This window comes from Thunnus albacares, chromosome 15, assembly GCF_914725855.1.
Source record: "Thunnus albacares chromosome 15, fThuAlb1.1, whole genome shotgun sequence".
In the NCBI taxonomy this organism is placed as follows: Eukaryota; Metazoa; Chordata; class Actinopteri; order Scombriformes; family Scombridae; genus Thunnus; species Thunnus albacares.
The window spans coordinates 14,187,383-14,214,316 of record NC_058120.1 but is presented as its reverse complement, the minus strand read 5'-3'; the positions used below and the strand labels follow the sequence as shown (position 1 = coordinate 14,214,316).

General features: G+C 38.4%; 1 protein-coding gene across 3 annotated transcripts; it reads right to left on the bottom strand.

Moving 5' to 3' along the window:
- Window positions 1-26,751, bottom strand: ppm1aa (protein phosphatase, Mg2+/Mn2+ dependent, 1Aa). 3 transcript variants are annotated; one of them, XM_044374127.1, is made up of 6 exons: window positions 26,351-26,751; window positions 24,545-25,398; window positions 24,319-24,436; window positions 21,478-21,589; window positions 21,286-21,343; window positions 1-177 (listed from the first exon to the last, which is right to left on the bottom strand). In XM_044374127.1, the coding sequence occupies exons 2-6, from the start codon at window positions 25,379-25,381 to the stop codon at window positions 16-18; spliced, it is 1,287 nt and encodes a 428-aa protein (XP_044230062.1). In that variant the 5' UTR covers window positions 25,382-25,398; window positions 26,351-26,751; the 3' UTR covers window positions 1-15. The 3 variants fall into 3 exon arrangements, with proteins under 3 accessions (XP_044230062.1, XP_044230063.1, XP_044230064.1); XM_044374128.1 differs by lacking the exon at window positions 1-177 and adding an exon at window positions 2,261-4,061; XM_044374129.1 differs by lacking the exon at window positions 1-177 and adding an exon at window positions 10,496-15,760.
- Window positions 26,752-26,934: the final 183 nt, after the last annotated feature.

Genomic DNA, 26,934 nt, shown 5'->3' with positions numbered 1-26,934 from the left:
AGCAAAGACGTGCAATTAATTCAGCCGTATAAATGCTTCTGCACAACCAGCTGTATCAAGGCTTCCCTCTCTTCTTCCCTCTTCTGAGCAAGGAAATCCTCCTGCAGGCTGAATGGCCCTCGCCAGCGACTTTTGTTCTCTCACACTTACCCCACACACTCCAAACGTAACATCCTTCTGCAGAGAGAGAGAGAGAAAAAAACTATATTTCCTCCCACACCTGTTGATGAATTGTGTTTGTGTATAAGGCTCAGACGGGCCAATAACACGTGTCTTTGTATAACTGAGGCACGGACCCAAAATAGTAGTTTCCTCACATGGGTGGTGGTGAATGGGGAAGCCTTTCACAAAAAAACAGCACAAAACTTGTGGTCAAATTAGAGTAATCGTCATTGACAAACAGAAAATAATTCCCAGTTTGGGCTGGAAAAAGTCATAAGATGCCATAATGACTGCGGCTGCTGCAGTGGGGGAAAAAGGCCTATTTGTGCTTTGTGGCTGGTGGCTGAATGGTGATGAATTTCTTGCCAACCCAGGCTGCCCCCCATGAACCCATGCAGCTTTATTATACCAAAAATACAGAGGAGCAATATAGGAAGTCCTATGGTGTCAGTCCACTTTCCTGAGGTTTCACCTACCTCTTAAATGTACTTTTTAGTTTTCTTCCCAGAGCCATTGTGTGTGTTTACATGTAAAAACTACATTTTGATGGTAATAATCTGATTAAATGCTGATCTAAAAAAGATTCAAAGTAGCATTGTGGTTAATATCTACTTACTGTTTTGTAATGTTGCACTTTTTGTTTGTTGTGTCTTCTTTAAAAAATCCAGAAAACTGGATGCAATATGCATTTAAACATTTATAAAAATCAAACATTGTGAGTTATCCTCATCTTCTGTTTCAGCTGTCACTGCCTCAAGCTTTCAGAAGTGCAACCAGGTTTGCAATCATTTCCACTCAGATTTAGCTCATCCCAGTGACATGTGAGGGTGTGTTGGGTTAAACTGGATTCTTTTTAGCTACAGCATACATTATAATTTAAAATCACACAGATGACAAACTCCTGATGAGTGTTCTCCCTCTTCTTTGTAAGACATGACACAAAAAAATGAGATTTTTCCCATAGCAGTGGGTGTACAATAAGCACAAAATACAATCATGTACAGCATAAAGAAAAAGTTAAAGGAACTTGTGAAACTTTGAAATTAAACTGTAACGTGGAGCTTCTTCTTGAGCCTTAAAGCATTCAGTTCAAAAGAAAAATTCTTTCTATTATATTGAACTTTAATATCTTTGTGTTATGAGGATATAACATGTAGGCGAGGAAGAGAAAGTGCAGGTAAATTAAGATCAGTTGTGCAAACGCTCTCTCCACAAGATTGTTGCAAATTCCAATAACATGGAAGAGTCCTTACAAGGCTGAAATGTTTAACAGTGGGAAACTAACCACGCAGTGACCTTAGTATTCAGAAAAATCTGCTGATATACAGCATGTGCTGAAAGAAAACTATATAGACTGAAATAATTGTGGGAAATTTAACAATTTAACCATTGGAAAGCACTGAAAAAAGCACTGGAAATACTATTTGTGCTCTTTGGTGTGAAAATAAATGACACATTTTTCAATATAAGATCCACAAATTGTGATTTCAACAAAGGTTTTTTTTAACCAAAACCTCAAAAAGAAGAAATAATTTCCAGAAAAAAGACAAAACTTGACTAAATGGGTGTATTTCTTATTTGACAAAGATGGGTAAATGCCACACTATATGTGTTTTAAAGGCTGTGGGAATATATAGTTTATACAGAAAATGACATAGTGTGAAGTCTACGAGTATAAAAATCAAAATAAAAAGAATCAATTAGAGAATAGTTTAGCCCAGCGATATGCAGCAGTTGACATTTAGCGTCACATATTATTCACTTATGTGTACACAATGAAGTCATACATCCATTCAGTAAACTGAAGCTTCATTGGCAGGCTGCTCAGTTCCCAACCTTCTCCATTCTTGTATTCTGCGTAATTTGGTGTAAGCAAATTGCAGTGTGTTACATGAGAACCAGTGTGTTTGTGTGAGGTAGGAAGAGCGACATCATGGAGGATAATGGCAGAGACAAAGCGAGCGGAGGCACTTAGCCTCTTAGATGTCACTTAAAGGATGGGAGGTCACCTCGTCTTAATTCGCTGCTGACCTAAAGCACACAGCTACGATGGCTGACAATGTCTTTCACATAACACAACATACAATAGAGTGACAGCTGCGTTCAAGGTTTTATTCGTTGACATAAATTTCAATGTTATGGCACTCAGATATTCCCGACAATCCCTTGGGTTACAAGCATGTCTTACAGATATACAATACAGTACAGTTCAGTGTTCACTTTTGGACTTGTAAGTGCTGATGGGCAGGCTGAGCTGGTTAAATACTCTGTGGTCAACTACCTGCTGCCTGCTCAGTTTGGGGAGATTCAGCCTTAGAATGAGCAAATCAGCTTAGCACCATTGTTTACCACAAACTATTCACACAGAGTCTTGTGTTGAGGTCAGTTGTCAGCTGAGGAACACGACCCACTTGATTCCTTTTGAGTCGAACACAGTGGCTGCAGGATGGATGGAAGGCATTGAAAAACTACACTGAAAGCCTTGCTTACAGCACATTAACATATTACAAAAGCCATATCCTGATTTTAAATACACGTGGAGATTGAATACACTGTCAGGGAGGAAACATAATGATTTTCTAACAGTAAACCATGGAGAAGCACATCACATATTACTGTTAGAACTGCATTTACTAGCTTAGTTTATTGGGAAATTGGATTCAGTGTTACTGGTGTATGACGTAAAAGGATGGAAATTTGATAAAAAAAAAAACAAAAAGGTAACACCTTAGTAGCCAGATATCCTGACTAAATATTTGTAGGTATCTCTGATCTATTCTGCCTGTTCTTGTACTACATCATATCCTATCAGTTCTTGAGCATTGCAGAAACAAAATATCTTGTGAAGAATAAATAAAATAAGCAGGATTTAGCAGGAAAGGTTCAAACTGATGAGTCTCCCATTAACTGCAAGTAGAGACACTCCAAGAGTGAAAGTGATTTTTAGGGCCATGAATGTTAGTTAGAAGTAAGAACTCCAAAATAAAATCCCCTATGCATACCCTCATACACTGACATAAGTTGGATATTTATCTCATTTGTGGAGATTTTTAATGACTTCACTCAACTTCTGCCTACAAACTAATTATGTCCAGAATATGGAATAAAACAAATGCAGCTTGAATCCTCTCATGGGGCAAACCTTTCACTGCAGGTGTCATATCCTTAATTCTAGCTGGCCATGATGATACTGTCCTCTATAGTTTCCTTTTGGTTGTGGTGAATTTCACAGGTTTGTACTGCTGCGCTGAGAATCAGCCTGTATCTGCGCCTACGGCCTCTACACGTCCTCTCTTATCTCTGTACCGCCTCTAACCCACAATCTTTAATAGCTCTAATGTCTACTTTGCAGGAAATGACAGTAGGTGCAAAAATGAAAGTGAAGTCTTACCTGAATTCATCAATGATGCATTAAACTACTGGTCTGCCTCAAAACAAATGACAGTTTCTTTATACTGTTAAAGAGAAATAAACTATTTGAAGTCAGGGCATCTTCAAAACTATGTTATGTGAATCCTTTCTAAGCAATAGTTTGCCACTTTATTGGCATGATCAGAGAAAATAAACTACATGATAGCAAACAGGTTGATTTCCCATCATTGTAGAGACTTTTATATAGTATTTAAATTAGTATTTAAGCCACTGTTTGAATGATGTTATGCAATGTCAAAAAGAGATGTTAATTTTAAAATGGGTAAAAATGATGGAGATCACATGTTGAAGGACTAGTTGGGAATATCATATGTGCACATGGATGAGAACCACATTCAGTAAAAGATGAAGTGAGAGTGTAAACTTCATTACAGTGATGGACATAATGTGGAAACAAATGCTTGCTGTACATCGTCTGATTAGTTCTTGTTTTAGCTGAAACCACGGAAGAAGAGGATGTCTGGGTCCTGGGGAGGAGAAGAGCAGGATGGAGATGAAGTGAAGTGTTATAGAAACAGATGAAGTCAAGTGACGGCATGCGGGAGGATGCTGCATGCTGATAGATTTCAGACAGCATGCAGCAGAGATGAAAAAGACCAACATCTTGTGACGTGATATTAAAAAAAAAAACAATAATAAGTTAAATGGAGACTACATGACAGACGGTCGTGAACATTTCCATCTCAGCACAGCCTCGTGACAGACAAGAGAACATGCTGGAAACGAGAAAAGGCTACACAGGTACAAAAGAAAAACAATTTGCTATCAGTCACATCAATACATTTTCACAGTAAAGGACAATACTTGGTCTTAGACAAACAGAGTAATGAAGAAAATTGCTGGTATGGATTGACAGAAGACAGCAACGAAGCTACTGAACAAATACTGTACGCCTTTAGCAGTGCCTCCAGAAAATAACACCTAAGAAAACCTTATAGATTACTGGGTAGTTAACCAAATGTCTTCCTGACTAAAATTGAATTTCATCTAATTTCTACCCATCTTCAGACTAAATTCTGCTGGGTTTTGTTACGACCTCAAAGGTCATTTTTGAGGCTGTGGTTTGTGGTCTTACCCCATCATTTGAAAACTGCTCTTTATTGCTAATGCAGTTATTCTGTTGGTCATACATCACAGTGTATGTTGAGACTCCCACCCTTGATAAATTACATTATTTTTGTAGTTTTTGCTAATGATGAACCAACAATTAAAATGGAGCTACACAAGCAACACATATAATATGAATTCCAATCAACAGCTTTTTGTCAGATATTTTATTTATTTATTTTAATGGTATTTTGGGGCATTTTTTGCCTTAAATTGATAGTGGACATTTCAACAAACCCCTCTAGCCTCACCCCTTACAAATCAAGGCAAAACTATTGAGCAAGTTTCTTCTAATAAACACTTAGGTTTCATCTTTGATTAATCTTTCTGTTTTAAGCTCCATATTCGGCAACTTATAAGAAAGCCGAAGAGTTTATTTTTGCTAAAATTTAGCTAAAGAGAGGCTTATTCCAGCTATTTTCCTTCCTGTGCTTGACTACGGGGGTGTGCTGTATATATGCATGCAGTACCCACATTATCTGGATACTGTACATCATGCAGCTGTAAGATTCATTACAAATAGTAAGGCTGATTGTTCCTCGTCCACCCGGGTAAGCTGGTCCTCTTTAACCTCCCGTAGATTAAAGCACTGGATTAAATTCATCTATAAAGTCATTCTGGGGTTACAGCCACCTTATTTATGTAAGTACATTGAACAAAAATGAATTATGTAAAAGACTTTTGTGTATGCTGCACCTTCTGCCTGGAACCTTTGGATACAAAATTGCAAAATGTGGTTCCACTTCGGGATTTGATTCTTGAACTGGTTGTTGATGTTTTTAAGGGTGTTTTACAACCTAATATGTTAAATTTCATTGAGTCACTGCTTTAGATGGTTGTTTTCATTCATTTATAGTATCTACATAGTTACTGAGTTGTTTTAGGGAATCTTACATTGTCTTCAGGATGCAAGATTTTATATGAATGTATGAAAATTCCATTCATGATTTACATGGCGATGTTTTTCACTATTGTGACGTAATGTGATGACATATTTTGTGTCACTTGTTTTCTGTTGTTTGTCTGTACTCATCGTTGTTGTAGCCTCGGCCAGGATACTGTTGAAAGAGAAATTTTTAATCTAAATGAGGTTTTCCTGGATAAACATAAAGGTCAGGCAACAAGCTTAGAGAGAAGGGGAATGATAACGAACTTCTCCAGTTGGATTCGAACCGGGGACGTTGCAATCACAGTGTATGTACCAGTTTCACTACAGGTATGATAATCACCATGTTTTACTCAGTTTTCACAGCAATGTAAACAAAACAGGCAGAGAGAATTTGATGCATCGCTTAACAAAACCATTATGAGAAAACCACCGAAGGACTATCATATTGTATTGAAAGGGGGTTTCAGTTATTTTGTCCATCCCCTGTAGCTGTGACACACAACTATCAGCCACTTGGGGACGGGAGTTATTCTGAGAGGGTTTTTCCCCCCGCTCAACACAATGAAATATGGATAAGAGTGGTGGGGATAGTGGTCAGCTGTCAACAAATTCCACAGCTTCCCGCCACCACTGATCAATCAGTCCGGTATATGAACCACAACAGCATTGACCCGCTGGCTAGACCTGACATTAATCCTAAATCTTCCAGTCAGTGCGGAGGAATGACAGGACACAATGTGGTGGTGGGAGTGAACGCTGATACGGACTCTAACAAGGAAAGGTGCTGATGCTAATGAGTAGATCTGTGGCTCTTTAACGAGCCTGCGTCGTTTGATGTCCTAATTTACAATGAGCTGTGTCTCAGGGGTGCGGGATAATGAGCTGGCCCGGGATTCCCAGGGCAGCAGCTTGTGTAACCCACCTCATGCAGGGGACACTCACTCCCACCGAGTGTAAGTGAGAGACAGAGAGAGAGAAAGAGAGGGAGAGAGAGAGAGAGGAAGGACATATTGGATGTCTGTAGGAGAGAAGAGGGCGTGAGGGAGGAGGGTGCGGTGGTGGGTACATGTCATCTCTGCCTGATATGCTTGTTTGTACACACCAATCATTGAATCGCTGCAACCAAGTGAGAAAAGCTTGTGTTCTCTGTGACAAACTGACCTCGGGCAACAAGAACACTCAGAAAGAGGAAATGGAGAAGGAAAGCATGGAGGGTGGGAGGGAGAAGTATAAGCTGTAGAGCGCAAGTGTTACAGTTGAGCCTGAGCTCGTGTGTGAGCCACGTCTTCGGCCATGAAACGCATTCATGTCCAGAAGCCTCTCAAAGACTCCCTTTTTCCATTGCTTTCCTGCGCTCAACTCAATCAAAATTTCCCCTCCTCTTTTACTGGGTAACCCTGGAAAATATGGCTCCTACAGCACTCCAAAGCAAATTAGCAAATGTGGAGCTCAGTGACCTCAGTGTGGAGACCATCCACAAGAGTATGCGGCGTGCCCTACCACCCCCACCTCTTACTGCTGCTGCTGCGTCTGCATGGCTGCATTAGTCAAGCTCAAATGGGTTTTTTCCGCCATGAGAAGCAGAGCATGACATGCGCTAAACAATGGCAGGCAGATGACGAGCCAGCTCCATTTGATGATGGCCTCTGCTGACAACGTGGCAACGTGATTCATTAGGGGTGCACAGGTGGCCTGGGATCTAATGAGTCACATTTTGTGCGGTTCTAATGTGCAAATGGCTCAAAGGGGGGGATGTACGATCTTAAAAGCAAGCTTCTTTTGGACAGTTATGATTTTTTTTTTCCAAGTTAGTGGTTTTTTCAGTATATCTAAATTTAATACAATGCAAGACAACAGAACAGCAACAAAGGGCAGGGCATATTTAATCCTAAGCATCATTTTAATGCAACTAAATGCTATTAAATAAACAGACACTGGCTATTTCTATCAATTAACTTACAGAGATCTGTTTGTCAGAGTGAGAATGCCCCTGCTGGTGTTTCTAATCAGTCTCACCCATAAACACTGCCCCCCTCTGGCTAGCTGGCAGCCTGATGAGGATTTTTGTTTTTGCGTCAGTCATTAATTGAGTAAAAAGAGAAAGACTGTGGCCACAGGAGGGGGGGATTTTGTTCCACATCCAATAACGGATGCTCACTAGATGATAAAAAGAAAAAGTTTGCAAAATAAACACTCAGATGTACATTTTTGAAGTTGCAAAAGTGTCCTCAAATGTTCAAACTAACCTGCATCTTAAATCTAACCTCATCTCAGTATCTTCGAATACTGAACATGCTTCAGAAATAACTTGTTTTAGCATGCTAGTCAATTCATCACAGGAGCCACAACAATCCAAATTGTACCTGATCTATTAACTGCTCGCCACTGAGCACCGTTTGAACGTTTGACCTTCTAACAAAGCTCATGACATTATGTTGACATTTAAACTAATCCCTCCCACGGTTCTTAATCCCAGTGGCCGTGGACTGCCCTGACCCATCCTCTGAGCTCAAGCCCCCTTGCATGCACTCGCCACACACTGACAGTAAAAGGCAGGGAGAGAAACACCACTCTGATAGCTGGACAAGTCAAGTTCAGAGAGCTCATGGGGTTCCGAGACATGCAGGCGATGAAAGGGCTGGTTAATTATCAAACACAAACTCAAGTATTAAAGCACACATCAAGATGAGGAGAGCCTCAGTCTGTGGCTCTCATGTATCACCACTACATTCAGGTCACAGAGCCAAGAATCTGATTTTCTGAAAAAATAAATAGGGAAGAACCGGGTCGAAAGTAACACAGCGATTTCTTCCGAGCCCATACTAGTCTGAAATGTATAACTGTCAGCAGGTGGAAAACTTACCAGAACTGTGAAAAATTGCATGGATACGTCAAACTTTCACAGAGTTTTACCTGAAAAGCTGTTTTCGATCACGGTAGGTAAATTCACTCAAGTGGTACATTTTCTTTGAATGACAAGTTGTGTTTATTGTTTCATGTGTCACAGTTATGATCATTTGACAGATTATTTGGTACTTTAACACATCCTGAAGTTTGCCATGTCAGAGTTTTTAAGTATAGAAGCAAGTCAGGTTTAATTGTCAGGAGTCATTGTCGGGTCGATTGTAACAGCTGTTTCTTTCGCCATCTATTGTAATGAGTGTTTATTTCACTATAATTATAATATATATTTAACTGTAAATCACTAAATATGACTTGAAGCATGAATTTAAGGAAATGCAATGTGTTAATGGGCTGATCTACATAGTTCGGCAAATGCGCATCATTGATTGTCAGGCCCAATGTTCTAAAAATGAAATTTAATATTTTTTTATTAAGATAAAGGACACAATATGTTTACAATTACATATTAACAAGGACATTGTTGGACATTTTTACTAAATTTAAGAATACTATAAACCAGAGTTTTTCAAAGTAGGAGGTGGGTCCAAATAGTTTCAGGGGAGGCTCAGTAAATGGAGGTGAAAAAGAAATACATTAGTTATTACATTAGTTATCAAAAGGAGATCACAAAAAGCCTAAATGTGTGTGATTTGGTTAGAGAGATATTTCAGAGATACAGTAGTTTTGGGGAATTTTACTGTTTTTCCCACTTTCCCAGAGTCAGAAACTAACAAATGCTTTCAGTCAGACCTTTTTTTTATGTATTTGGTGTAGTCTGAAGTCATGTCAAACAGCAATATCAGGCTATCTTGGCTCAACTGTTGAGTGTCTGAGTGTCTATGGGACCAAATAAGATGGGGGGAGGGGGTTGTGTTACTTTTGCCCCGACTGACGGGGTCCAAAGTAACAATGTGAAACTTCCATTCAAAGTCAAATTATACCAACATCTTTCCACATTTGTATATGTTTAAGTATATAAATGAGTTGTTGATCAAAACGAAAATTAGTTTCTGTCTGTAACATTATCTTTTATAATGGCGTTGAAAAGTCTGAAAAGTGTTACGTTTGTCCTGGTTCTCCCTTACACTGAGATCTTTGAAAACAGCTCTTACCACTGTTACAAAGATATTTGCAGAATCCTCAATGACTCTTTTACCATCTATATGAGAAAATGTTTCATCTGCTGCACGATAAAAAAAAGATACTTATCCTGCTTCTCTTCTCATCCCAGCTGCTGGAAATAACAATGTCCTTGCTCTTTTTGTAAAATACATGTGAAACAGTAACACATTATTTTGTATTAAGTATAGAATTTTGGAAAGAAACATAAAAATACACCAATAAAAATGATCATAGCAACTTTTAATGTTGATTCACATGGTATAAATTGGGCAAGGACATTGTCATTTCCAGCTGTTTGGATTACGAAAAGGAGGCGGAAATTTTTTGAAGAGGTTAAAAACATTTTTTTTTATCATGCAGCAGTTAACAGCACAACAGTAAGTGTTGTTACATGAACTTCAGTGTTATTATTTTTTGTAAAATTGGATGCTTAGCCGCACTGTAATGGTAAGACATGAGAGGCACAAACTGGGTCTAACATGAGGACTGCCAGAGAGTGATTTACAGGACACATAAACACTAATATGTCAAACTACTCCACAGTCCGGAGGGAAATACAATCACTGCTATTTCTGCAGCTTCTTTGTAGCCTCTTCTTTGCCAGGATATAAGAAGAATTATGAACAATGTGTGTCAAGAGTTGCCTGTGCCTCTGTATGTTCATGTGGCACATACAGATATGATTCAGCCCACCTGTTATTACCAGCAAGCATGTTTGGGTTTAATATCTTCTATTATTCATCCTTGACATTGTTATATAATCCATCTTTCTGTAAAACTGTTGTTATAACCGTCAAGTTTTTTTTCCCTTTACAATGGTAAAAGTTTCACTTGTGCTACAGGCTCAAACAGATTAAAAAAAAGTGATGAAATGAGAGGTACAAGATGACAACCCATTTATTTAGTAATACATTCTGCAAACTAGAAATTTTATTCAAACTTCAAAGGCTAAAAAAATGAAAGAAAGGAGGGAAAGAAGGGGAGAAAATTTAAGGAGCAGAGAGAGAAATGCATCAATTCACAAGCAAGGAATGCAATTTGTTCAATTGACAACACAAATAGTACAATTTAGTTCAGGGAACAAAGCTTTTTTCAACATTTTCTTTTTTTTTCTGCCATTCCTTTGGAGCTAGAACATAATACAAAATATACAGTTATTGAACTTTGTAAAATAACTCACAGAGGCCTCTGAGAAGCATTTGAATCAACATTGACAATACTTATCTACAGCACTCTAAAGCTATTCTTGAATGTAATCATAAATATAGCAGACATGAATGTATGTATGCACATTTTTGAATGCTTACGAGGTTACCATGTTAAAACACTTGCATTTGTTAAAAGTATGACATCATCTGCAGTGAAAAATTAAATAAGCTTTTCAAGACTGAGATTCAAAAAACGGTATCATGGGGGGGGAGGGGGGAGGGGGGAAATAGCATACAAACCAGTGATGGTTGAAAAGTTGTACCTTGTGACAACCAGGACAGAGTCACTTTGTTGATAGTGTAAGTACCCTAACATGGAGACAGTTTTTAAATCTATAAAGAGCGTAATGTCAGCAGCATTACTCTTCCTCATAGTGTTTTGTTGAACAAGTACTTCAGGGGGCAACATGAGATTGGGTAAGGCAAATCGGTGAGCTTATTTATGAGCTGAAAAAAGGTCAGCAAAGTGAGGCTCAGGTCGCAGGGGGCAAATAAACCACCGCTGCTAAGGGTCACACAGTAAACGCCACAACCGAGGTACATCAATATGTACAAGAGGGCGCAAGCAATTAAAATCTCTTCAACTTCTGCCAGGTAGTCCTCCGTACAAGAATATACAGGATGCATTCCAGGCAACCAAACATAACTCTGTAAATAGCTTTAAACTCTTTTTTTTTTCCTCTACAATAACATTTTCTGAGAAAAGCTGATTATACAGATGATCAGTGCATATGACTATTGTCATGTAGTCACACCTATTTTCTCACACATCTCACATTTCTAAAACCCTGAATTCTTGATACAATTCTAGATCTTTTTTTTTTTTTAAGCTAAGTGAGCATCACACAAGTGGACAAGTTGGTGAAGTTACACAGGTGAGGCGTTTGAGGGCGTTTTGAAGGGGCATCAGCTTATACAACAAGGCCAATAGTGTTTCCTAGATGCTAAAAGAAGTCGTCATTCGCAGTAGCCACTTAAATCGTTACTTGTTTTTTTAACATTATTACAATTCAGTCAAATACTATACATGAGCACAGGCTTATCCCACTCAATAGTGTGTTCAAATCCTAAGTTCTAGGGGGGAAAACCACAAGAAAAACTGCTCTCATTAGTCTGCACACATGAACTGCTTTCTGAACAGTTTGGATCTACAGAACACAAGACAAAAACACTTCCTATAAATGTTATGAGGTATTTTAGTTTCATGAAAAATTAAAACAAGGAGAAAGGATGTTGGGATCTTTTTTTTGTTTGTTTGTTCTTTTTTTTTTTGTTGGGGCGGTGGGAGTAAAAGGGATGCATTTGAAACTTCACTGAAACAAAACACCCTTACAAATCACAGCCAAGCCACTGTAAATATCTGCTAACATTCCAACTACAGCAATTTTGAATATTTAAAAAAGTTTATTTCTACATTTATGTTCATTCTGTGGAATGAGTTGTTAACCAGCATCGTCTAAGGGTCACATCCTAAAAAGTAGAATTTGAGGGGCAAGTGCAGGACAGTCCATGGGGGGTGTGGGGGATATAAAGATTAGGTGATGGCCCCAAGTGGCAAAGAAATATATGTTTGTTCCTTATTGAGCTTGAAAAAAAAAAAAAAAAAAGCATGAAAGGTTGCTTTCAGAGTCATCAAAACAAGCAGCTGGTTGCTGAAAACTAGTTGATAAGAGAGACATTTAGTGCACTGGCTTAAAAAATACAAGCAATGCAGCGCAAAATAATAAAACAGCTTCCAGATGCACTATAAACTGCTTATCTAAATTCACACAAACTAATACGTTTTCTCCAATCTTCTGTTATCAAACAATGAATGAGTTTTCCTTTTACATGATATAAGTACAGTCAGTATATAAGTACTGTGGTAGACATACAAAATTGTTTTCCAACACTGAAGTGTGGCGGTTTTGTCTTTTTCTTTATTTCTGGAAAAAGGAAAATTCAGTGAAACTAAGCAAACAAACACACAAAAATAAATGTTCCCTATTTCACGGACATGTTTTGCTTTAGTGAGCCACCACTTTAACAGGGAATCTGATTTATTACAACTGTGCTGCTATTTACGTTTTTAGGAGAGATGACACTGTCTGCTTAAAAGGTACCAGATGGAGTTTCCACTTTAAACTCAGAATTTAATTTACATGCAACATATCTTTCCAAAATGATTTTTTATGCCTTTAAGGCTTAACAAACATGTTCACTGCCATTCCACGTCTCATGAAACCTGCACCTTTTACATTAGCTTGCAGTCTTATCGTCTTTTTTTCTTTTTGGTGCATTGGCAAATTGCCGCAACCATTTGTATACACATTACTGCCCCCTGCAGTCAGAAGCGCACATCACTTCACCCATGTTCGTGTCCTGTACGTTCATTCTTGCTAGTAAAGCAAGGACCCGCTCATCAAGAAATTTCTCAACAGCACCACTGGTGGTCAAAAACTCCACAGAGTACCTTTAAAGTTAACATGACTCTCTAACATCTTTACACTTTAACATCTTCTACCTGGTTACAGCTAGGTTCTCTTTTATATTAATAGTTCTTTTCATATAGGCTTTGCACTTACAAAATCTGGGTGGTCTTTGGCCTTTTTGCCACTAAAGCATATTAGAAAGCAGCTCATTTAGGATTCTAGTCAAAGTTAAAATCTATGTTCTGTTTAACATTTCATAATTTGCTACCCACCACAAACCCAAATGTGGTGAAATAGTTAGGATTGTCATTTTGATAGATGAAGAATTACATTTTTAGTACATTATTACCATCATGTTCTATAAATGAAGCTTTCACAAAGTGTAGATCAGAGACACCAAAGTGATAGAACAGGGAAACCATTTCCAAAGTATTCAGCTAACCATCCCGAGACAAACCAGAATCACATTCTGTCCATGGCAAAAAGCTAACTCAAGCGACATGATTTATTCCTTGAGAGTTTAAGTCAAAAATATATACATACATAAATTTCCAACAATGCAATTTTAGACAAAAAAAGGCAGAAAATAAATCTGAAATAAAACCATTTCTCTTCAAGAAATATATCTACTGTGTGTGGTAAATACAGATTTAGTCAGTGACTATTCATCTTTTCAGAGGGTAAAATTTGCTGAAAATCAACTCGCGAATCAATAGCAGCAAACTGTATTGTGCTCTGGCTTGTGGTGCCGTGGAGGGGGGGAAGGTTTTTGAGCAGAGCAAACCCAATGGGAATAAAAAGATGCTATACAACCATGAGAACTCATTGTAGTAAGCGGATTTGTTCTTAGTTTGAACGTCCAAATAAAGACCATGTAAAAAAAAAAAAAAAAAGAAGAAGCCTTTTTTTTTTTAGAGTCAATAGTTTATCATCAGACTATTAATGGGTGATTTTCTCTAAAATAGTCAGTGCTTAAGCTGTTTACATCAGTCAAATTACCAGATAATGTTAAAGATAGAAGCTAAAATAGTATCTGTACCACACACAAACTGAATCTCATGAAAAAAAAAAAAAAAAAAAAACTTGGCATAGGCTGTCATAAAGCTGAAACAAGTGATCATAAATCATATGGCACCCACAGTGGGCACTGCTAACAATGAATGTTTTAGAAACTGAAATTAAAATATGACACAATAGATGTGTAAGCTAGTTGAGACCTGACTAGCTGCAAACCATTGTACACTGTGGGTAAATTGAACTACTTTTGTCATCTCAGGTTACAGTATAGTTCTGGCTTGAAGTTGTTCAAATAGCGTAACAGCATGTAAACTCTGTTATCCAAAGCTTTTGGAATAAGAAGTAGTGAAAACCTGTGTCGGGTCGATATGAAACACCAGCTGAGAAGGGCAGACAATGGGGTAAGCGCATTGGGATAGCAATTCCCTTAAACTCCAGCCTGGTCTGTTGTCTGAACCACCTAAGCAAAAAATTTTAAATTAAGAGTTGCACATATAGATCTGCCTTTAAACTAACACACGTGCGCACACACATACACACAAGCACCCACGCACGCTTGCAAGTATCTATCTGACAAACGTGTTAAACAGGGGTCTTTTTCATCAGATGCCTCGAAGAAATGAAAAGGAAAAAAAAGAGATTTTTTTTCACTTCACACGTCCAAAATGACTGAAAAACACTTTGCAATTATTATTTGAGCATGTACAGAAAACCACTTACAAAAATAAAATACAATAAAAAAAGCACAGGGAAAAAATAATTAGGATTTAAATGGTTTGATATAGAGAGCTTACTGTGCTGTCAACTATACAATTTACCCGTTTCTTAAAGGAGCATAGACTAACTGGAAAAAAAAACAAACCCTAAAGTAAAGTAAAAGCGCAGAGACATTGTGCCTGGAGGACAAGCAGTAATATTCACTGAATAGACATTTGTTAGAATTCCAGAAGAGCAGGAAAAGGCAGATAGTGCATAAAAGGTTCTCTTTTTCATTTCTTTCATTTTTTAACTTAAAATCAAGCTGCATTAAATACAGGCTGTTTGTACAGGACAATTGCACTTCACAAAAACAGAAATATACAAACACACATAAGGAAATGTGAATCAAATTAATTACAGCAAAAAAATCTTACTACTTAAGCTGATTATTTAACAAAAAAAAAAAAAAAAGAAAACCTTGTGGACTCACTTGTTATGGATTACTTTAGAGGAGAGTATTAAGGTGGGTGAACAAAAAGGGGAGACAAGACGGTGGGGATCCTGAACTCCAGAGTGGACTTGGTGCTGCACTATTCCAGGTTTGTGTGCATGCAACTCCTCTTCCTCCTCCTCCTTCTCCTCCTCCTCCCATGAAATTCCCTTCTTAGAAACCAAAAGCTCAGAGTGACGGAGAGACAGACTGCTGAGCTGAGCTGCTGTGGGTCTTGAGAGGATGGTGGTTTGTAAACTCTATGCTGTGTTAGTGGTAGGAGGTTGTGTTACCACATGTCGTCTGTGGACGCAGAGTCCTTGATAAGAGAGGAGAGGAGGGAGAAACCCTTCAGACTCTGGCTCTAAATCCATGAGATCTCTATCAATAGCTGGACAGGTTTAAGTATTTATGATAAAAAACTGACAGATGATGTAATCATCCAGGAGTTGATAGAGATAGTTGAGTATCAACAACACTTTTTTCCCACCAACATTTTTGATGCTATTATAAATATTTCTACAAACAGACGATCTGGAGATGAAGAAACATAATATTCAATCAAATATGCCTTCGTTGAAGATACAAGATACCTATTTTATATCATGGCCACAGAAAATACTCTTTACTGATTGGCTGGCAGGAGTTGACACACCTCAAACATTACTCTGATAAATAAAGGAGGCCTTGTCATGCATTGTCACATAAAAAAACAACTTGTTTCTTAAGTTTCTAGCCTTAAATTCTTATTAAGTCTCTTAAAAATAGAATCATTGAAGTTACTGGTGCATTTTGACCTTGTTATTTGTTTCAAATATAAAGCAAACTAACAGAAAATGATTTTTCAGTTTTAACAAACCGAACCATCAAGTTCAAAGTGTAATAACTGCGGTACCCTCTCAACCAGACAGCAAATCAGAAATACAGAATCTACAGATTATGAGTCAACCAATATCTATAAATAGTGATAATAGAGTGGATACATTTTGATATGTTTTAACAGATATTAGACAGCAGTAGAGCACGATCTCACAAGAATATGAATGTTCAGAGCATACGCTTTAAAATCCACAGATTATTCATTTATCATACGATAAATATTTGGTTAAGTATTTGATTCGGGTTTGTAAAACAGGTGATTTCTGCCATATGACAAACATCTAAATTCTTTAGATGGCTGATGAGGCATTGACTCTTTTTTAGAAGTTATTATTTATGTTGAGTAATGTTTACATCATATTTAAACAAATGTTCAACTGATTGATATCCTCACTACACAGAAACCCTAAACAATTTTTAGGTATGACACTGTAGTTATCAGGGATTGGGTCCAAGACCATACAAACTCATCCATCTAACAGGAGATGGTCTACGGCCAAGAGAAACAGACACTGCTGGAATTTATTAACATCTCATTTAGACCGACACAGCAACGCACATCACACCTGCGTTGGTGGTCTATCTGAAAGTGTCAACTGTCCTCCTTTGGTGACCTAGCGTTGCTACCATAAATGGAAATGAATTCAATGACACCCACATTTAAATACCGTTTAACTGGCTCACCGAAAAAAGAAAGAAAGTAAAGAGAGAGAGAGAGAGAGGTAAACAGAATGGGCGAAACAGAGAGAGGGAGCATGTATATGAACAGAAAGAGGTGAAAGTGAAATTTAACTTGTATTTGGTAATAAATGTAATTCAGTGTCATTCTGAAATGTATGGGACTACAAAGCAGACTGGAGTCTCTCTAACGGTGAGAAGTAGGTTGACAGCTGACTTAAATGAATGTGCTGAATGCGGGTCAAAACGGCGTAGAGTAGACTCGTCCTATACGCGCCTGCTGTGTGAGAGCGGTATTATATGTACTAGTGATTGATTGGGCTCAGGATACAATCGGTTCAGTAAAGCAGAATCTAAGACACATGACAGCATTATGGTCATATGATTCAAAACCAAATACAGATGAAAGTAAAAATGTGCAAACTGAAAGACGGTCATGAAATACATGCGTGACAAGAGATACCAATCAATCGATAAGGCATACTAGGAGCTTCTTACAACAAAGAAAATGTAGCAAATGCTCCTTTTCTATTTGAGGTTTTTCTCTATTTAAGGTTTAGGGTTGTTTTAGGTCTGTAAGAAAGCGGCAATGTGTGGAAAGCCTGTTATTGACGGTGTAATTTTCCACACGTAGTGGCTATTACAAAAGAACTTCGTTACAAATTTTATTGTGACAGCGCTGTCATAAACAACACGTTTATGTATTAACTTGTTTGATTGACTCACGTTTAGTTCAGGCTTATGTTCTGCAGATTACGTTTTGTGGGTCAAGTTTAGTGGCACAACACAGACAATGTCAACCTCTTAAAGCACCATTTAGCACTAATGTAATGACCTTAAATATAAATATGACATTGATGGGTTGGAACAGTAAATATCAAATTAGTCTACAAGATTTACTTTGTACAATAATTATTCTAAAAGCTAAAGGATAAAATCGCAATGACTACCATAATTTTCATGACTGGAGTAACATCTTATTTCGACACTATCTGCAAGATACACCACTGACTATCATATTTACTGTATGCTGTAACTTAACTTGGCTACAATGAGTGAGCTGTCTGCAATCAGTTAGGTTGCAGGTAGCCAAACTAGCTTCAGAAGCTTTCAAATTCAGAATGTCAGTTTTAGTAAAGGGCTAAAAATGATGCAAACAAATAGGTAACATGTCTGTTTGTCCTGCCTGCATCCTGACTATTTCCCAATTTCCTTTTTTTTTTTTTTTTACTTTTACCTTTAAAAATGTCAGTATTTACTTATTTACAGAATTTTTTACAAAACAAAAATTTCCCTACAAAAATTGACGCAGTTTATTTTTTTCCTGCCAAAGTAAGATGTATTGTTAATTACTGTAATTATATTATTTACTATCTACATACTTTTTTGATTGAATGATTGACTTTGAAAAGAAGAGAGGAACGCCTCAGAGGTGACATACTGTAAAAGCAGTAATGGATATCTCAAACTAGGTTTCTCACACTGTTTAAAAATCCTGTTGCTGCCGTTTAGAAAAATTAGCTTCTGTTCTATTACTTCCACTTCTTTGGTGTGGACCACAACTTTAAAAAAAGAAACAGCTGAACCCAAGGATATAGTCCTGGCAGTTGTTTGTAAGTGTGATTGTTTCTGTTGCAGGCAATGTCATTACTCTCTAAGAGATAATGCAAAATACCTACCGCAGAGTCTCCGAGGTAAGTCAAAGATCACACACAAAGCAACAGAAAATGTATTCAGCTGGGCTAACCTGTAAGCACCTACCGCAGTATGCAGTCATTGTATTCTTGACTGTCTCACAATCCTTTTTTATAGAGATGATGTGCTTTTACAAAATATTGTTTGTGCCAGAATATATAGAACAAATTATGCAATAAATTACGCTGCCTTTATGACATATCTAACCCCCTTGACCTTTTCTGTATTTTGTGGTTAGAGCAGCATGGGCTATTAGAATTTCTTGCCACAGATAAGGATGTGTGTCTTCATAGTGTAGTGAATGTCTTTTATACTCAGCCAGACATTACCTATTAATGTGAAGGTCTCATCTAAGGAACTAAGAAACAAACTTAGCTGAATGGATCCATCCAGGAAAGGATACAAGACAACTTCTACTATGTTAAAATTCTACAAAGCCCAGCAGGCTCCATTACTAAAACAAAAAAATTAAGACTTCATAAAGGTGCTTGTTTATCCAAACTGAGCAACGAGGTGAGTCAGACAGGTAGGGACCTCTCAGAGAAATAGATCAGAGCTATGATGATGTCACTAGAGAAACTTGGGGGTAAAAATTACAAAAAACGTAAACAAAACAAACGGTTGCATGATAGCAACTGTTTGAAAATTAGGCTTGTGAAGACTGAGAGCACAAGAGATCCTGTAGTCTGATAAAAAGACTACTAAACTCTTCAGCCATAATGCTACATGTTGTTGCACATGGTGCTTACAGAATCATTCTGTACAATTGTTTTGATGCAGCAGCTACAGGAATACTTGTAACAGCTGAAGGTAAAATTCAATGCTAATACAGTGCACTAGAGGTGTAACAATACAGTCACCTAACAATTAGATACCGTACATAAGATTTTAACAAAAGAATGAATAAAAAAAACAACTAACAGGTTTAATGTTCACCTAACTTTCTTTAAGGTACAATTAAGAGTAGCTAAGCAGTTTTTTTTTTTTTAATCTCCATGATGCATATCACATATTTAACCGTGGAATACTGTGCAACAGTATATTGTTAAGCCCCTCCTTATGAATACAGCCAAATCAACACTGGACTAGCTTCAGAACATGAATGTTTTAGTCTTTCAGTGGGAAAACCGGAGCCTAAATTTGAATTTCATTAAAAATTATTGTAATCATTTGAAGAAAACTGTTCCCATCCTATTTGAACAAGCTTGAGTAAGTCTGCAAACAACTAGACAATATTCAGATTTATCAAAGAAGACCTGAAGCTACCAAAAGTGGTTCAAAATAGTTCTTGCTCAAAAAAGGTTGAATACAGTAATGAATACTGTATAAGATTTCTATTAGTCACTCTGAATTAATTTGCAAACATTTCTAAGAACTTAATTTCACATTCTCCATGGAAAGCTTTGTGTAAACTGGTGGCATAAAAGAATCTCTATTTTGCCCATTTGTATCCAGGCTGCACCACACAATACAAAGAAAGTCAAGAGGCTTCACAGCTTTCTGAGGGCATCCTAATTTTTGAGATAACTCAATGCGTGAAAATATTTTAAAAAGTCCATCTTTATACAAGCACGAAATACTGAAGCAAAGTGCCAATTTTCACTATCAAGGACAAGATAACGTGCAGAATTAAAAGTAGCTGGCCTAGTGAGCTTATCTGATTAAAATTTAAAAGCTGAATATCTAAGTGAACAAAGCACCAGCTTTGTGGTCTGTTTGTGTATAATTGAATGATGAGCAACGTTCCTTTTAAACCGGTATGTGAGAGAATGCAGGTTTCTATTCCATCCATACAAACAACTGACAATTTCACTTATTAGCTCTTTGATTTAAAGGCAGAATGAGTAGGATTTGTCAGTTGCGGTTTGTAAACATAACATTCAAAGTTGGCCCCTCCTACCTGGCTCAACGACATCAGAAGCACTACACTGCAGTGCTATGTTGCTACGTTTTTATAGAGTCCTGCCCTCTAACCCTGTGCGCTGTTATTGGCTCAGGGCTACACACTCACTGCCAAAAGATTGACACCCAGAAACTTCCTGAACATAGCAAAATAAGAAAATACATGCAGGGGGTAGAGTCTCTGCAGATACAGACACCGCCACACACTTCTAGTGGGTCATAAGTGATGATTGAGAGGGATTTTAGAAAATCCTATTCATTCTGCCTTTAAGGAGCATTAATTATTAACCTATGTTGTATGAGACTGAGCCTTTTGGCACAGGATCTGCATCACAATTGTGTTTGTCAAAATTGAAGAAAGTTATGTGACTGAACTTTTATTAGGAGTATTAAAGGTGAACAATTGGATCATTTTCTGCGGTTGACAGTCATAGAGAAAAACTATAGTAGTACATCAATTTTGGGCAGAAGGCAAAGGAACATCTCGATTGAGGCACTAGCTCATCACAGAGTCAGTTTGTAACTTTTACTTGGCAACAAGCCTACTTGCTTGTTCTTTCTTGTTTAATACTAATAACATGCGTAAAATTGGTTAAAATTTGCTGGTCACACGTCAAAAAGCATGCATACTCCAAACAAGGCACTCCTTCAGGGAGTTACACATATGGGACGACAAGCTGGAATACTTACTGTGTCATCACTTCGGTAGGGGTTGAGTTTGTTGTACACCGCTTCAATAACACTTCGTCTAGGGGGGAATACAGAAATATGATTAGTTTTCACAAACATTTACAAAAAAGTGAAAAAAGACAGTGATTAAACTGACAGACAGAGTAACTTGTCATTAATGGTGTAAATCATTTTACTACAAAAGTCACTCACTTGCTGGCCAGTTCTCCACCAGGAGGGAGGTTAGGGATGCTCTCAGATGCTAACGTCCGCATTACATGGACCAAATCCGGGACACCTTCATCCCCCTGCTTTTTGATGATCTCTGTTGGAAAACAAAATGATTCTTTTGGATTCATTTACAAGAACACACAGGCAGAGATTTTATAAATATATATTTACAGTAGCAGTCAAAAGTTTGAACACACCTACTCATTCAAAGGTTTTTCTTTATTTTTACTACTTTCTACATTGTAGAACAATACTGAAGACATCAAAACTATCAAATAACACATATGGAATCATGTAGTTAACAAAAAAGTGTTAAACCAAATGTGTTTCATATTTTAGATTCCTCAAAGTAGCCACTGTTTGCCTTGATGACATCTTTGCACACTATTGGCAATATCTTAACCAGCTTCACGAGGTCGTCACCTGGACTGGTTTTCAATTAACAGGTTTAACAGGCCTTCTTAATGTGTTTGAGTTGTGTTGTGCCGAGGAAGTGTTGGTGTGCAGCAAACAGCCTTATTTGACTACTGTAGTGATCAATATTACGGCAAGACTCAACTAAGTAAGTCCATCATTTCTTGAGACATGAAGGTCAGTCAATCCTGCTCTCATGAGGACTTCCCCAGGAAAGGAAGACCAAGAGTTACCTCTGCTGCAGAGGATATGTTCATTAGAGTTACCAGCCTCAGAAATCGCCAATTACCAGCAGTTCAGATGAGAGCCCACATCAATGCTTCCCAGAGTTCAAGTAGCACACACACATCTCAACATCAACTGTTTGGAGGAGATTGCGTGAATCAGGCCTTCATGGGCGACTTGCTACAAAGAAACCACTACTGAGGCAGACCAATAATATGAAGAGCATTGCTTGGGCCAAGACACACAAGAAATGGACATTAGACCAGTGGAAATCTGTACTTTGGTCTGATGACTCCTAATTTGAGATTTTTGGTTCCAACTGCTGTGTCTTTGTGAGATGCAGAGAAGGTGAACGGATGGTATCTGCATGTGCGGTTCCCACTGTGAAGCATCGAGAAAGTGTGATGGCATGGGGGGCTTTGATGGTGCCACTGTTATTCAGAAATCAAGGCACACTTAACCAACAGAGCTACCACAGCATTCAGCAGCAACACGCCATCCCACCTGGTTTGCGCTTAGTAGGACCTTCATTTGTTTTTCAACAGGACAATGACCCAAAACACACCTCCAGGTTGCGTAAGAGCTATCTGACCAAGGAGAGTGATGGAGTGTTGCATCAGATGACCTGGCCTCCACAATCACCTAATCTAAACCCAAATGAGATAGTTTGGGATGAGTTGGACCGCAGAGTGAAGGAAAAGCAGCAAACAAATGCTCAGCATATATGGGAACTCCTTCAAGACTGAAAAACCATTCCAAGTGACGACCTCATGAAGCTGGTTGAGATATTACAAAGAGTGTGCAAAGCTACCATCAAGGCAAACAATGGCTACTTTGAGAAATCTACAATATGAAACATATTTTGGTTGGTTTAACACTTTTTTATTTACTACATAATTCCATATGTGTTATTTTTTATGATAGTAAAAAATAAAAAAAAACCTTGAACGACTAGGTGTGCCCAAACCTTTGATCGGTACTGTAATTTATATGTGCAACTGAAAAGCAATTATAGACTGTTATGACACCTAATGCATAATCCCACTGTGCTGTGTATCTTGTGTGTGCAACAATGTGCTGAGGTAGAGATTTATTATTGTTTTTTGTTAATATTGTATCGATTTCAATATTATCATACTTGACATTCTCCTTCATTGATTAATACTTATGAGAGTGGCAGTAAGATAGTAATCCTGTATAATACATGCACACCCATAATTAAATACTGCTACCTTTAATACATAATTCAAAATGTTATGTTTCCTATGCTTACTGAATGTATGTAATGTAACACTCTTAGGGAGTTTTAATGGTCATTGAGGCTGCCTTTGGCCACCTACAGTACCTACTGTAGAAAAATATTAACCAGAAAAGGGTTTTATAGACGAGTGCTTCTTGCCAGTTGTCAAGTCAGCATAAAACAACAGTTGTTAAAGTTTAATACTCAGATGAAACCTTCCTCACTTTTGACTTGCATTCTTTCAAAAAGGGCTGTCACCATGGATTGTTACAGTTATTCACTGGTTTGAGTTTTTTCTTGCTCAAAACATATTTAATTGATGGTTATACATTTTAAACTTTTGACTCTTAAGCTTTATGAAAGTCTACTAAGTGAAATTTTCCGGTCAAAAAAAGTTGTTCAGTGTGGGGGGGGGTCTCTATCTTCTTCTAAGAATTAAAATTTCCCTCAAAATAATAGGACTTCAACTTACAACACTAACAGAAATCTACCTTAAATTATCCATATACAGGTCTATGATCTAAAGATAAGCCTGAGATGTTGTATGTGATCTGAATAAAATACATTAGACAATTACAAGACCCTACATTTAGCTATTATCAAGCAGATAACAATAACATTAGTGTTTGCCTATTTCATATTTTGTTCTTCCTGACCACAGTACATGCTCTCAGAGTGCAGTTGTTTTGCTTTGATTCACTTATGGTCTAACAGACGGGTTTGTGATTGTCTGCCTGGCTCTACACACAGCTGTGGTATATAAACATTAGCAAACTTAATGCTCCACCCCATCAACCTAGATGTTATTAAGTCCTACATTATTTAAAACTTGGAAAACATGGATTTTACACACTGGAAAAGGAAAATATCATAGCCAAAAGGAAAAGGATCAGGAAATCAAAGACTGAATATGTAAAAATATAATTTTCTAGTTTCCCCCCTACCTTCTACTCTGGCCTCCAGATATTTATCCAGCTCAGCCTCCCGTTTCACCGCTTCTGGAGACACCTTTGGGGCCCCAGGAAAGCAGATTAACACAACACTCATATTGTCCCGGCTTCCCTGTGGAAAAATAAAGAACAAAGACAGAGGTTATGAAAATCAACCATAATACCAAAACAGACAAGTGTGAAATAAAATCTCACTGTAGACTTTGTGGACATGCCATACCTTGTACAAGCAGGTGTCAACAATTTCATTGCTGACTCTTTCAAGATCATCCGTCACCTCTAGCCTTGACCTGACAAAGTCACACAGTTCTTCATTGGCCATGACATCCCAGATGCCATCACAAGCTAGAATAATGAATTCATCTTCCCCCTCGGATCTCTCTATTGCATAAACTTCAGGCTCAGGAGAGACAAGCTGCTCTGTCGGGCCTTTTCCATGCACACACTTGTAGTCGAAGTCTCCCAGAGCTCGAGACACAGCTAGGGACCCATTAACTCGCTGGATCATGACTGAGCCACCGGCATTCTGGATCCTTTCCTTCTCCAGAGGGTTGCTGGGTTTGTGATCTTGTGTGAAGAAGTGGACAGCTCCGCCTCGGCTGATGAGTCCTCGTGAGTCGCCACAGTTAATAAAGTAGACATGGCTTGGTGAAATCATCACTCCCACTGCAGTGGAGCCGCTGCGGTCCACGCCGTGCTTCTTCTCAGAGATGGTTCGCATGTGTTCATCAATCTGCAGGAATCCTGTGCGGATCCCTTTCTTCACGCTATCCACAGAGGGGTCCTCCTGCAGAGCACTCTGGAAGTCTGAGTTGCTGGTGATGTGCTCCAGCAGGTGCTCACAGCAGTATTTGGCCACCTGAGAGCCAGCGTGCCCATCATAAACAGCAAAGAACGACCAGAGGTCGAGACCATGAGGCAAACCAATTACTGCTGTGTGTGCATCTTCCATCTCTACCCGCCAACCCTGCATACTACTCAGCCCATACCTCAGGTGATTACCCTCACCAAGGGAATTGTATTTTTCCATCTTTGGTTTGTCCAGAAATGCCCCCATTGTGTCCCTCTTAAAACCTACAAAACAAATGAAAAGAAAGACATCTATATTCAAGACATGGTAGAAATTTTTCTGTTTTAAAATACACCCAACAATTAAAGAACTTTGTGACAATTTACAGTGTCTAGTTATTTTTCACAGGCATGTTGGAGAAAATCAGAATAATTTTCCCAAAAATATACATACTGTACGTCTAGTGTTAAACAGGGGCACACATCTTTCTATATGAATTGGGTTAAGGCCAACAGCACGTCTTCCATCCATTCGTGTCAAAAGATTAGCATCAGCAAAGAGTTCAGGCTGCCTGCTCAAGTCTAAAAATAGTAGACCTGTGTCCACATTTCGGCTACATATTAGGAGCACTGCTGGTGTGGATCAAATTGAAACGCCCTTTTAACCACCGGCTGATCAAGTTTAATATTTAAAGTAATGACACGAATTATTATTATATTATATTTTGAATTCATCATTGGGCTCATCTCTCTGACCTTCGCAATGCAGAGCACTTCAACATACCAGCAAGTCGGGTTAGAAAATGAGTTAAATCTTTCGTTACATGCATGCAGAGCTAACGTTACCAGTTACTCGATAACCAGCCACAATTACAAGAGACTTGACAAATCAAACAGTAGCTAATGCTAACGTTGTGGTAAGTTAACGTTAAAGCTCATTTACATCATACAACCGTTAAGTAAAGGGATCTTTTTGCAGCTGGATTAACGGGAAGGAAAGTTAGCTCTGTAGCAAGTTTAGCCCACAACCCAAATAAACAAACAGCCTTGCCTAGTTGCGGGCCTTGACCCTTGTCCCTCGCAGCTAACTTTGACAGGCCTCCCTCTCACGTTGAGGCAAGCAGAGCCCTCGGCCTTGCTAACATACCGTCGCTGAATGCTAACGCAGCTAGGCTAAGCCAACTGCCTAACGTCCCTCAACAGTTACTGGCTCGAGAATAAACATTTTATGACTTACCAAATATCCGAAATACCAGTTGACAGCAACAGAAGCTGCGACAGTGACTGGCCGCAGTTCACACCAGGGAGGGTCACTTACACCGACGGAAAGTAGGGGAGTTTGCGGCGGATCAGCTAAGGCTAGCTTGGCCAGTTAGCTAGCAACGAGCAATCGTCACTCAATGCTCATATAAATCGTGTCAGTGCGGAGGTCCCTCTTGGCGTACGCCCCTGATGCATTACATTATCTCAGCTGGCGACCTAAAGTATATTCTAACAGATTTTCTTGGAGATTTGTGTGGCCGAGACAGGGGGGAGGGGAAGGGGGGGCTGAAACGTCCGTCCCAGCCTCTCCACTTGACAGCTTGACAGCTTGCTAGCTAACGTTAGCCGCTGAGGAGCGCAGGACCCGGATGTTGCAGGTTGCGTACTCGAAAATATGACATCATCCCACAAGAGTTTTGTTTTTTCTCCAATGAAGGTTGTTTGGGTTTTTTCAATTTTATTAACAGCAAAGTAATGTCACAAGACAAACAACAGTACAGAGTATTGGGGGGCAATAGTATATGTACATATATATATATATATATATATATATATATA